Source organism: Ictalurus furcatus, chromosome 16, assembly GCF_023375685.1.
Source record: "Ictalurus furcatus strain D&B chromosome 16, Billie_1.0, whole genome shotgun sequence".
NCBI classification, from domain to species: Eukaryota; Metazoa; Chordata; class Actinopteri; order Siluriformes; family Ictaluridae; genus Ictalurus; species Ictalurus furcatus.
Window position 1 is genome coordinate 5,778,698 of NC_071270.1, and position 13,294 is coordinate 5,791,991.

General features: G+C 37.2%; 2 protein-coding genes across 7 annotated transcripts in view; one reads left to right on the top strand and one right to left on the bottom strand.

Moving 5' to 3' along the window:
- Window positions 1-6,380, bottom strand: denr (density-regulated protein). Of its 2 annotated transcripts, none has more exons than XM_053644502.1 (8): window positions 6,245-6,380; window positions 2,449-2,559; window positions 1,992-2,011; window positions 1,759-1,843; window positions 1,521-1,640; window positions 772-888; window positions 501-640; window positions 1-319 (listed from the first exon to the last, which is right to left on the bottom strand). In XM_053644502.1, exons 2-8 carry the CDS (start codon window positions 2,546-2,548, stop codon window positions 275-277), a joined length of 627 nt encoding a protein of 208 aa, XP_053500477.1. In that variant the 5' UTR covers window positions 2,549-2,559; window positions 6,245-6,380; the 3' UTR covers window positions 1-274. The 2 variants fall into 2 exon arrangements, with proteins under 2 accessions (XP_053500477.1, XP_053500476.1); XM_053644501.1 differs by lacking the exon at window positions 6,245-6,380 and adding an exon at window positions 4,146-4,312.
- ccdc62 (coiled-coil domain containing 62) overlaps window positions 4,574-13,294 on the top strand; it is a 12,911-nt gene continuing 4,190 nt past the window's right edge. For 2 of the 5 annotated variants that reach the window (XM_053644494.1, XM_053644495.1), the window contains exons 1-9: window positions 4,574-5,090; window positions 5,180-5,220; window positions 7,483-7,581; window positions 7,783-7,975; window positions 8,925-9,091; window positions 9,331-9,432; window positions 9,524-9,695; window positions 12,002-12,103; window positions 12,455-12,543. In XM_053644494.1, the coding sequence (XP_053500469.1) occupies window positions 4,985-5,090; window positions 5,180-5,220; window positions 7,483-7,581; window positions 7,783-7,975; window positions 8,925-9,091; window positions 9,331-9,432; window positions 9,524-9,695; window positions 12,002-12,103; window positions 12,455-12,543 (1,071 nt within the window). In that variant the 5' untranslated portion in view covers window positions 4,574-4,984. Of the gene's footprint in view, window positions 5,091-5,179; window positions 5,221-6,475; window positions 6,650-7,482; window positions 7,582-7,782; window positions 7,976-8,924; window positions 9,092-9,330; window positions 9,433-9,523; window positions 9,696-12,001; window positions 12,104-12,454; window positions 12,544-13,294 lie in introns of those variants that run through there. The other 3 variants (XM_053644492.1, XM_053644491.1, XM_053644493.1) reach the window with 3 other exon arrangements.

Below are 13,294 nucleotides of genomic sequence, written 5' to 3' on the forward strand. Positions count from 1 at the left end.
TAACAAGCCAATGAGCCCAGAATTTATTAGCTTGCAGTTTGATTAAGCAAAATGTTGAGTCACATCATACCAGACCTTTGGCAACGAAGAGGACAAGCAGCTATCTAGAACTGGGAGGGAGGGGGAGAAAAAGCGCCAAGGGTGTGGCCAAGTCCACCATGTTCTATAGAGTAAATAAAATAGATATAAAACAACTCGATGTTAACGTGTACATTTGGCCGTGTTTTTGTGTGTCGTGTCGCATCTGTTTCAGTAAAAGTGCACATCGGATTTTTCATTTCTTGACTTCTCCGAGGTCGTCGATGCTGTCGTCGTCCACCTGTAAGAGAGGCAGTTTAATGCGAGTCTAAAAAACCTGCAAATATTATTTTTGCACATTAATCTCACAACTCCAACGCAAAAGAAGTAAATGATTCGGATAGCCGTCCACATCTCAGGTCAGAACTAAAAAGCTATTTAAAGCTTATTCCTCTGTTATTTAAAGACTGATTTATCATTACCTCAGGCCACTTCTCCTGGATGACATCAATTATGTCATCTGTAAAGTCTCCCTGAATGATGATTTCGTCCTCTGCTGTCACTGAGGCACCGCAGGAGAACTTCTGAGCAAAGAATCTCTGAGCCTCTTTAAGATCTATGTCTGAAGAGAGAACAAGCAATACAAGGCAGCCAATTATAAAAAGCAGGTGAGGATCACTCATTATGATTTACGATTAATTCATTCACACTGATAATTATCATTATTAGTGAAAACAAAGTGCTACATCTTACCAAAGGTGGCCAAGCCACACACTCGGGTGACATATTTTTTCTTAGCACGTGGAATTTTTGCTATCGTGACTTTCTGAGGAACGGTCTTCTTCTTCTGTTTGATTTGACCTCTGCCACCTGGACACACATTGAACACCAAGTCAGGCTCAAAACTGCAGCTAAGCAATAAACAATCACAATCAAGACATCAGATCTCAGGGTAGTGAGAGCATGTGCAATATATGAATCAATAAAATACTAGTTACTGTTGATATGGGACTTCTTCATAAATTGCAAATGCAAAGTGAGGTGGGTTGCCATTAGGGCTGGCCGATATGACAAAAATATCATATAGTGATACTTGACATTATGATACGCATCACAATATATAATTCAGCAATCAGACTGTCTGCAAGACAGTAGTAAAATAAGCAAAAATACTACAATAAGATACTTTTCTTTAATGTTTACAAAGACGAGAAAAATTACGTCAATGGCATCCGTTCAACACCATTTAATTTGTAATGATTAAAAACGTTAAAAAAAAAAATGCATCACCATACCGACAATATCTCAGAAAAGTGCATTGCGTAATCGTTTATCACGATATCGATATCTCGCCCAGTCCTAGTCATTTTGCCATTTTGAGCGTAAACTGGTAATAACAAATAATGCCTACATACAGTACGCTGGAGTACGGCATATTTTCTTCATCACGCTCCAAGAGCATAAAAAATGGTATGAAATAAGTAATGCAAATCAAATCCCACCTCGTTTCTGCTTCTTCTTCTCTTCTTCCTCTCCAGCAAGTGGCACCTCTCCGCCCATTCCACCACCACCACCTCCTCCTCCTCCACCTCCTCCTCCTGTTTCCTGCTTGGGTGCATTTCCTGCAGCCACAAACACTCCAGTTGTTTCCTTTGTAGCTACAGTATATAAAACTATACAAGTACTACGAACTGTGTAGTACCAGTGTCTACATGACTTGAGGAGAAACGTTGCACTTACCCATAGTCATTCTAGCAAACATGTCTGGAAAATTCTTCTCAAGCCACTGTCTGCATTTTGCTGGCTCGGGCATGTACTCACAGTACTGTGGATTCAAAAAAAAAAAAAGAAGAGACGTTAAGGTCTTAAACATCTGTTATTTCACTATTTGACCTAAGGCTTTCCAATACTACTACTACTACTACTACTACTAATAATAATAATAATAATAATGCACATGCATGTGGTCCTACCTCTGTAGGCAAGGAACATACTGTAAAGAAGACACAGGGGAAATATGTTATTCTTCTGATCATTGTAAGTACACAGGTTCATTTCAGAAAATTCGACTATACTGTATAGAACAGATACAAAAAAACCTAGTAGTGATTAACAGTACATGCTGAAATACACACATAATTTGCATATCAGATATGACCAATTCCAGGAACACCAAAAGATATCGAAAACACCCCGGATGGAATGCTAGCCTATCGCATGGTACTATGCGCACACATTCACATGCCCATTCACACCTAGGGGCAATTTAGAGACACCAGTTCACCTACTGGCATGGTTTATTTTCATAGTTTGGAAGAAACTTGCAAGAGAACACAGACAGTAAGTAACCTGAGAGCAGGATCCAATCAGCAACCTTGGAGTTCCATCCTGCTCTACGTAGTAAGAATAATTTTTTTTAAAACCAGTTACCTCCACAGTAAAGCACTTTCAGCGGGTACTTTGCATCCCCATCAGCCCGATCCACTTTGTTCCCCGGAGAGCCTAACTCTGCAGTCTCGGTAGCAGCCATGTTGATTTATTCTAGAACATTGAAGAGAAGGAAAAAAAAGACACATTTTCCTTAAGAGCAAAACTTATTTGAGGTCAGTTAACAAGGAATGATCAGATCAAAATGATGTTTAACAGCACCAGCTCACAGGTTCCTAACTCTGGAGAACCTTCAGTCCTGCACATTTGAGTTTTTTTCATTCCCAGACACACCCACGTATGACCTGGGAAGGGGCTGTGCCATATCATATCGTTTATGATATACCGGTTCAATTCCTCCCCATGATAAAAATTTGTCATCCCACGATACTGACGATATAGTCGATTACGGGTTTACGTGCCACAACATTGGCATCTCACACGTAGAATAAGAACAAGCATGGCAGAAGGCAAAGTTCCAAGCCTAGACTATAGGAGGTTCCTCCATAATACGGAAGGAGCGCGGATACAGAAGATGAAATGCGAATCAAACGTCGTGATTGTAAAGTGTGACAAAAACTCAGGCTGGAAACACAACAAATTTGTTCCACCACCTCAAGCAAAAACACAGACCAGAATATGAAGTTGCGCGAGGACAAAACTTCAACAAGAAATTTTCTGAGATATCGTTGGTATGGTGATGTATTTTTAAAAAACACAACATTGTTAATCATTACAAATGAAACGGTACTCAATGGATGCCGTTGATTTGATGTAATTTGTTTAAACTTAAACTTTTTTGTCTTTGTAGGGATTAAAGAAAGTATCAAACACAGTTGAACATTTTTTTTTGTTTATTTTACTACTGTTCTGCGGACGGTTTGTTAGCCGAATTATATATCGTGTATATAATTCGTAGAATCGTAGTGTATTGTAGAAATTACCTCAAGTATCGTGATGACATTTTTGTCAGTTTGCCCGACTTGAGGCCAAAAACAGAGTGTTGAACATTACTATTTTCATACTGTCATTTATATCGTTACGGAGAAAAGAATACTGTGTAATATCATGATACAGTTTTAAGTCTACATCGCCCATCCCTACTGTGATTATAGCTAACTAAAGTGTTCATGACAGGTGGTATTCTGAGATCAAGTCTGGGAACCTGTGATGAAGATCAGCGTTACTGATAATACTGATTAAATGAAATTATATACACGAGGTCTGCGATTGTTTGTTAATCTATAGCAGAAGAATCATAATGTTATAGTATACATATTATAGTATACATATAACGTTAGATCATTAATAAAAGTGCAGATACAGTGGATGAAGCAAAGTCAAGCATGTTATTCTGAGCTTATTATCAAGATATCTCTCAGCTGTCATTAAGGCCAGTGCACTAAAACTCTCAACAAGCCACCTGTCACTGTAGCATGATAGGAAATGCACACTCCGCTCCGATTAAAATCAATATCTGAATCATACACATTGTTCCGAAGTAAATTCGGCTCAATCCCAAACAAAAGATGACGACATGAAAATGTGAACTAAAGGTTAGCAACAGGAGGCCGTTTGGGATTCCGCCCCAGTCTAATCTATCTCTATGGAGAATTTCCACCCATTCATTAGCCACGGCTGCTAGCTGAGATATATATCTCATAAATCATAACATAACATAACGGTGTGATAGTACATACCTCTGGACCGTCCTCAGAATTTCTTTCTTTTCAGTAAAATCTTGAGCATTATTACATGAAGCGTTTGAGCAAAACTGGTTTTGTTTTGTTTTGTTTTTAGTAAATATACAAAGTGTTTTACAGCTTGAGCACACCTCTACAGTCTGGTTTGGCTTTGGGTCCTACCAACGCTTCCTGCGCAGACTCGTAACGAGGCAATGTTAGCTGTCTACAGATATGCCTGACATATCGTTTCATATATAATAACCTTTTAGCCTTGAAATAAAAGACAAATGCTTGTATAGCTTGAAAATGCCATTTAAAAGTAAAAACAAGCAAACGAGGGAATGTAAAATCCGTGATATATTAAAAAAAAGTTATTAATAAGATTTTAAAACAGGCAATATTCAGGTTTCCCACAAGTGGTTCTAATCAAAACAACGCATTTTCAAAACTCTTTACAAATGCCGATGGGTTAAACAGTGCGATATGTTTTTATCTAATGTGAAGGTTATTCCTGCTCCAGTAAATGTCCGTGTAACTTATATAGTTCGCTTCATACCGATTGTTTAAACTGTAACGGTTTAAATATAATTTGTTAACATTAGTTGGTAGCTGCTACAGGTCGGAATTGCTTTATTATTAAGTTTTGTTTTTCTTGTTATTCTTAACAGAATATTATTAACGCTCATAACAGTTACGTTGATACTTTTACGCCTGTTGAGGCTAAAAGACTAAACTGCAGCTTGGTGATTAATATTTGTCCACCATGAAAGGACATTTGTTGTCCAGTGAACATGTAAATTACACACTGCTACAGACAGGAGACCTGTCCATGAGATGAGTGACAGGAGCGGATCATGTGCAAGGCCACAGTTCTAGCTTGTGAAGCCAAAATGGATGAAGATGGAGGGAAAGACAAGTTTAAGTCAAAAGGATTTGGGAACAGTTTGATGTCTACAAATGGTAATTAACATGAAAAGTAGTTAAACTAATATATTGCTGCATAAGGCGTAATTGTATCTTAGTCAAAGTTTTCATCCTTTTTTTTAAAGGTTTTCTGTTGGACCCCTGGCACAGCACTCCTGTGAAAAAGGTACGCAGGTCTTCCGAAGGTTCAGTAAAGGAAAGATAGTAGGCTTATTTAAGGAATAAAACATTTTGTGGTGTGATGTTATAGGAAAGTAATCAACAACAACTTTTGATTGTGTGAAGTGCCGTGGATTACTTTCCAATAACAGCACATGCCGGGTTGTGTTATTGTTCTTATGCCTCAGCGATTTGCCAACGATTCCAGTTTTTATCAAAATTGTTACACACTACCGGTCAACAGTTTAGACACAGTCATTCTTTATGATTATTTCTCCACATTTTAGAATAATAATAAAGTCATCAAAACTCTGGAGTAACACAAATGGAACTATGGGAATTATGTTGTGATAAAAAAATTTTAAAAATCCCAAATAAATCAAAATAATTTAGTATTTTAGAATCTTCAAAGTACACACGCTTTTTACCTAGAATTTCCAGAAATGTATTCTTGGCATTTTCTCAACTGATTTCTTGAGGAATTTCGCTGAGATGCTTTTCAAACAGTATTAAAGGCGTTCACACCTACGCTGGACACTCATCAGCTGCTTTTTGGAATATTTTGTTCCGAGTTATCCGTTTAAAAAAAATAATTTTGCTTGTAAATAAAATGTTAGTTTTCAAATGAAAGAAATGAATGTCGGCACAATTATATTTTGTCTACAACACCGATTTCAGACATTTAATCACACACCTTCAGATCAAAAGGTTTTTAAGACCACAAGAAACATTTCATTAAAGTGTCTCCAAACTTTTGACTGGTAGTGTACATGTCATAATTTTTTATATTATATGGTTACATTTAATGTTGCTGAAAGACTGTGAAACATCGTTTTCTCAGAAAAATTTATTTGTGTGTTAAATTTGCCAAATGTTTCATGTACCGCTGATATGATGGAATGAGTCAATGGGGCATGCCACTTAATAATAACCCGCCACAAAAATACTGCGCCTCTTGCGCTTCTTAATAAGTACTCTGTTTACTTATTTATTGCTCGAACTGGACTCTTTCCATTAGCAAACATTTTTACCATGATTATCTCTCTCCATATATATACCTGTCGGTATATATCTTAGTTTTGAAGCTGTGATCTAAGAAACTCCAATATCTCTGCCGTCGCAGAGGTGAAGTTCCTGGAACGTCTTATAAGTAATCGGTCCATGTAATACTAATTCTAAATCATTGACTCCCTTCCATAGAAACAGCAATACACAATGACTTCATAAAATTCTAATTCTAAATTCTTGATGATTCCTACCAGTCATCGGTCTTTCGCTCTGCACAACAAAGGGCAAACACAGCCTGCGTGTCAACACAGGCTTCAGGGTGAAACTTTTTCACGAGCGTCCTCTGGTTTGCTTGTTGTCCAGAAAAGCTGAAAAGACGCCAAATTATCATGGAAATTAGACAACACTCGCAGACTCGTCCTCTGAAGGTAAAAAGGTTTATTACAGAAAGATGGTTAATACAGGATAGAATAATGAGAGTTTTCTGAAGCGCTTGTGCTGAACCACTAATATTTATATATATAAAAATATGAAACGCAGAGCATGACACACTTCTGTGTACCGATAAGAAGTGGTTTGAGGCAGTTCAAACAGGCTTTGTTTTAGGGTCTTAGAAGATGTGCAGATGAACCTTGAACAGAAGAACATGTTTGTGTCTCTAAGCAGATAAACATTCTGTACTGATCTAAGTGACATAACATGGCCTTCTTAGGCGTTATCCTCTGATGAGAATGAAACAGAACAAGAACAAAACTATTACAAAGTAAAAATGAATAATTTCCCTCATATAATACACAAAAAAAAGTGCAGCATGTTGTAGGGCGTGTTGTAGAGAAACCACCATAAAGTCCTCTGTACTGAAGGCTTTCCCTTGGAGGAAAACTTACTGCAAGAAAGTGCTGACACTGGAGACTCCTTCCATAAATGTTAAATAAACCACAAATTGCAGAAAGCTTCCCTCTATCACTGATTATTATTTTTTTTTTTTTTGTGAAATAACATGTTTAATCTTAGATTATGGAGCTTGTGTGCCATACAAGTCCCTGTGTAAGTTGTTACTATAGGAATGATAATGTATTCAAATGATTGTATTAATAAAAGAAACTTGGATTACAGCTGTTAGACATGCTGTTATAGCAAATTAATCAACACCTTTGGACCAGTCAGAATCCAGAATTCAACCGTGCTGTGGTATAAATAAATGTCAAATCTCAGATTGTTAAAATGTTCCCGACTTTTAAAAAAAATTTCCACTCTTAAGCACACAGATGAAGGCAGCATGGCAAGATGGACTGCGAAGAGCACCTCTAATAACTCTGCCAGTCAGCAGTCATCTCTCTCAGTTATGCAGGGGTCTCGGGTAAGAGAGTTTCTTTTTTTGGTGCCTGCAGACTGCCAGCTAAGCAAAGGTGAACTAATATGAATTAGTCTTCCTTTATTTTAAATAATAACAGAAAGTACACTTGTGCTACTGTGAACTTTATTTTTAATCATTGAATCATTGTGTCATCAAAAGCTATGATAATAATAGCTATCTGTTGTCTGTATGTGTTACTGGTAGATTCAAATAAGCGATCTGGAGATGACAACCATCCAAAAGCAGCGGATGGAGCTACAGCTCCTCGTAGCAGAGCTGAAGGATCGTGATCAGGAGCTCAACAGCATGGCTGCAGCTCATCACAGACAGCTGCAGGTCTGGGAGCAGGACCGCCAGAGAGTACTGACTCTGAAGCAGAGGTGTGCACGCCTTGACGGTAAGCAGTTAATTGGACCTTTCTTTATGTGAAGTAGAAGTCAGTGGAAGCATAGAGCTGAAAAGATGAAGATTAAAGGCAATTGGGCTTGAGGGCTTGGGCTGCTTCGTTGACTCAAGTCTAATCTCACATTGTTCCAGTTATGAGCACGGAACCATAATGTCTCACCCTCTACCTACTAGGGGTGTAACGATACACTCTTGTCATGATTTGATTCGATTCAGTTCGCTTCTCAGACTATTTCTGAATCATGAACAATGCAAAACAATGTGCATTTTTGTCTGTATAAAACTAAATACATTTAAATAAATGAACAGATTTAATATCAGAAACAAAATGCACTACAGGTTCACTATATCTTGAAAAATAAATGAATTTATAAATTCTCCCCAAAATTTGATTAAAATCTCTGGCCTGGGGACAATGATCAGCTGAAACATAAACAGCTCTATAGCAGTGCCTGAAGCATCATTTTAAACAGAAATAGAGCTCCAAAGTTGGCTAAAATGCCCAACTTGTGTGAATGGCAAATTTACACTATGCACATTTTGGTGTTACAGTGCATCGTGACAATTACCTAATAAGCATTATATATTTAGGCTTACAGTTAATAAATATTATACAATAATACTCATGCATGGGGGACTGGTAACGATCAATTTACTGATAGTGCCTAAGATATTTAAAGTAATTGAGGGTTACCAACAATTCATTGGATCCACCTTGACCAGAATAAAATGTTTACTGAATATGATTGGATAGGAATTAATATTGTAGATGGCTTGAGGTGGCTAGTGAAGACCTTATTTCTCTCTAATTTGGGATTTTCATATATTCTGTAGTATATTGAGATTTATAAAAATAAAATAAAATAAAAAGACAGTGTCCATTTTGATTTTTTCAAACAATCTATAATATAAACTGTGATACATGTGGTTTCTGTAAGTAGATGAGCTGCAGAAGCGGAACGAGGTGATACGAGCCATTATCAAGCGCTTAAAGATGGCAGAGGTGCGAGAACAGGACAGCCTCAGGGAGCTCAGCAGCATCCAGCAGCGGGTACAGGAGCTCAGCCAGAGACAACAGCATAGCAGACAACACCATGAAGACATGGAGGTTTCATGTCCATCTCTCCTTATTTAGTAGCATCTGTATAGTTTAGTTACATCAAACATGATAGCATGCAGACATTTATTAACAATAGAGGTGGATCACATATAGGACATATTATGTAAAAGGTATTATTAAAAGGCACACTATATATACCATATCTATATGAATACTTTCCTAATTTTGCAGTGTTTGTGTGTTTTGTTCAAATGTTTTTGATGTCAAATGCTGATGACATTGCACAGGAGAAAAATCGGAGTCTGAACTCGAGCATCCTGACTCTCTCATCCCAGCTTGGCCAGTTTCAGGTTCATGAGGAAGAGCTTAGCTCCATGCTCAAACTTAAGGTAGCTCTCCTTCCTCTTGGGCTCTATTACTCTACTATGGAATGCTGAGTGGTTTTACAATTTCTTCCCGTTTATATATGCGGTTACTCAGGACAAAGATCTGACGGAAGCCACGAACCACATATTAGGTCTAACCGATCGGCTACGGGAATCTGAGTTCTCGCTAAAGGAGTGCCAGTCTCGCGAGAGCAAAATGTCACAGGAAGCGGAAGAGTACAAGCGCCGCTTCAGAGAGGCCAAATGTCAAAACGCTCAACTGAAAGGTAAAATTATTATTGCTTGAGGTTTTGGCACTTAGGGCCCTGATAAAACAAACTTATGGAGGACCATCGAAAGGCATGCTGTTTTTACTAGTCTTAAAGTGGCCTAGTTGAAGACCAGACCTAAATTTGATTCAGAATCTGTGGCATTCCAGTCTTTAAACAAAGCTCCAACAGATCTTGAGCAATTTTGCCAAGAAATTTGGTCAAAAAGATCAAGATCGGATGTGCAAAGCTGATAGAGACTTGCAGTTGTCTTTAACTATGGTCAAAGGTGGTTTTACCAAGTATTGCCCCAGGGGTGTGAATTATTACTTTATGCAACCAATAACTAATGCAATTTTCCTTTATTTTGCACCTTCAAATGTTAGATGCATTTGTAACAAACTTAAAAGTCGGGCAAGGAGGAGGCGGAAACCGGATGGACATAAACATAAAGTTTTATAATAAGCCAAACTCAAACAAAACAGAAAACACACAAACATAACACAAAGCGCACATACATGCATATATCTCTCTCATTGGCCCTTCCAGCTGCTCCTTTCTCTCTCTCTCTCTCTCCCACAGATTAGCCAAATCAGTGCCAGGTGTGCATCCTCACAACCTGGCCTCTCCCTCCTCGTTACAGTATTATATACATCTAATGGTGACAATCCCAATTAAGTGCATTTCAACTCCAGCCTGTAGTACTGCAAACTGTGGAAAAGTTAAAAGTGGAGGGCAGGGCTTCTTTTTCTTTTTTCTTTCTTTACTGTGAATACAAACTGCTGCCACCTCCTGGTATGGAGAAAAACTGCAGTTTTTCACAGAAGTGAGGTTATTGTTTGGAATTAGTTCTTTGACTGATGCACCACAGCCCTAGTATACATGTAGACCAGCTAGGATCAGATATGCCATTCATACACCCATTGTCGTGGAAAATCACCTTAGACAAAAATAAAAATATCTGAGTCAAGGAGTTTAAGATGTCAAAATTCAGATTTTTATTGAAGAATCACAAAAGCTGAGATGTCTGCAGATCATCTGATGAATACAATCAGTGTTCATGCTTTTATAAAATATTAAAACAATGATCTCATTAGGTGGGTTTTTTCTTTCTTTCTTTTGATCCCATTTTTGACGTCTCGCCGCAATTCTGTTTCTTTCTTCATATCTTATCTATAATTGTGCCGCACGTTTGTCCAGCTTATTTTTTAATGACTTGCGTCATGGATTTCAACAATACATCTTAAAAGATCACTAACATCTGATTAGTAAAAAGAGACCGACTTAAACATACAGGGTGGGTTGCACCAATAAGGATTAAGCTTAAATCTAGATTAAATCAAGGTTTAATCTAATAATTCTGTTGCACAAAACTTAAAATCTTGTTTAAAAATAAGCAGGCTTACATTTAAACCATCACTTTAATCCTGGATTTGATTTTACAATAAACCTGGATTAACTATAATCTTGTTCCTCCATCACTTTAAACTCAGATTTGAATTTCAGTTAGTGATCAAATTTATACTTTCTATTGAGGAGGTTAAAATTGTCAAAATGGCAGCACTTATTTGGTGGATTGGAGAAAGAGTTCTTCTGAATTGGTACCTGTTCAGCACCATCCTAAAACTCAACAGGGTTGAGACAGTCGCTTATTTTTCTGTGAGGAACTCTTTCATTTTCTCCAATCCACCAAATAAGTGCTGACAATTTTGATAATTTAAACCTCCTCAATAGAAAGTTTCAATTTAATCCCTAACTGAAATTTAAATCAGAGTTTAAAGTGATGGAGCAGCAAGATTATAGTTAATCCAGGTTTATTGTGAAATTAAATCCAGGATTGAGATAATAAGAATAACAGCAATAACTGAGAAATAATAGCAAGCCTATAAGGAAAGGATACTTTTGTAACTGAAGAATGGGCGCTCAATGATCTCACCAGCTTGACCCGCTTGGATATTAGTTTCTCTGATTTATATCCTGATTTCTTTCTTATGTCTCATATTTTGGTCACACATGATTGGATCTAACTTTTGATTGCTTAACCTTTACCAGTTGATTTCTTTAATAAATACCATTTAATTTAAAACATACCATACCATCAGCAAAATGAAACTGATTCATGTATTAAAATTTGTATCATGTTGTGCAGTCTTTCCAAAAAAAATTCTTTTCAGAAGGTAATTTGCTACATTTCATCTTACCCAACTGATATGACTGTAATCTGTTATTACGTCCTGGAACCTTGTAATATAGCTTTGTGTTGAGCTATACATAATATGATATGATTTACTTTTGGGGAAAAAAAATAATACATTTTCCTTCAGATGAGCTTCAAGAGAAGACTCTAGAGAACAACAGTCAGAAAGAGGAGCTCATTCGGCTTAGACAAGAGAATCAGCTGCTAAGGAAACAACTGGCACTCACAGGTAGAACAATATAGAAAGGAAACTAACGTCTTTATTTAAAATGTGATGAACAGTTTAACCATTACATCAAATAACATAGCATGTATTGTGCTGTATACTCATTACATTCACATCACACTGTGTAGTTATTAAATGATCTATTATATGTCCGTGTCTGCGTCACTTTTCCATGTGCTCGGATACTTGTCATTTTCCGTAACCATGGCATTGCAAGTTTCATTTATTTAAATTGTATTCTTTCTACTCTAGTTATGTCCGAGTCTGTTAACCCTGATGTTGCTGAAGAGTTTCCTTTTAGGCTATTTGGGTTGAGAAAAACGTTCATGCTTTGTCACACTGTCTGTTGCTTAGATGAGGGTGAAAGCTGGAAGGATGAGCTACTTGCGCTCGCACGATCAAAACAAGAGCGCACAGAGTCTGAGCTTCTCTGCCTGCGACAGGTATTTCCTGTCACACTGTACTCAAGATTTCAGTAGATTTCAACGAATATTGCTAATGATGAACGGCAGCTAGTAGATTGTACTTGGCATGGGTTCATGCTATCTGGTTTCCACTAGCTCCCCCCTCCCTTGTGAAAATCCTTTAATGATTTACTATCATTTATCAGTCTCTTAAAATGTCATTGCCCTTCCCCTTTTCTCGCTCCTTAGCAGTCATCTGGTTTTTCAACATTCCTCCAGTAATTCTTCCATTTCTCCTCAGGAGGCTGAGTTAGCCATGGGCTTGATCTTGTCATATGTTTAAAGGCAGTTGTTTCTAGACTTAATAAAGTTTTGAAATTCAGATCATTTTTATTTATTTATTTTTTTGCCAAATGAAAACACAGTACACATCGTCTTTAGACTTTGCGTTATCATTCCATAAGAATGCAACCTCCTTATGAATATCGTTTTAAAAGGTCAATGGTTAATGACCTTTAAAAATGTACAAGAAAACTTAACTTAACATGGAAAAAAATCTATTTGGAAAAAGGTTTGAAAAGCTTAATATTGCCGCTCGTTCCTAGGAACTTTTATGGTGGATGCTTCACATAGTCTGACTCATAATAAACAGATTAAATAATGTGTTGCTGTTTAACAAATAAAAATGTATAGTAGTTGATATTGTGAAGTTTTCTGTAAGGTGTATTCACACAAAACATCTGGAGACAGAAATAGATGTGATGGAGTCATAATATCAGAGAGCAAGAGG

Excerpts from the sequence above, each read along its gene's own strand:
- denr (XM_053644502.1), bottom strand. The coding sequence starts at position 2,548 with ATGGCTGCTACCGAGACTGCAGAGTTAGGCTCTCCGGGGAACAAAGTG. Across the intron at positions 2,012-2,448 it reads GAAAGTGCTTTACTGTGGAG|TATGTTCCTTGCCTACAGAG; the intron begins GTAACTGGTTTT and ends TCTTCTTTACAG. Across the intron at positions 1,641-1,758 it reads GTTTGCTAGAATGACTATGG|GAAATGCACCCAAGCAGGAA; the intron begins GTAAGTGCAACG and ends TTGTGGCTGCAG.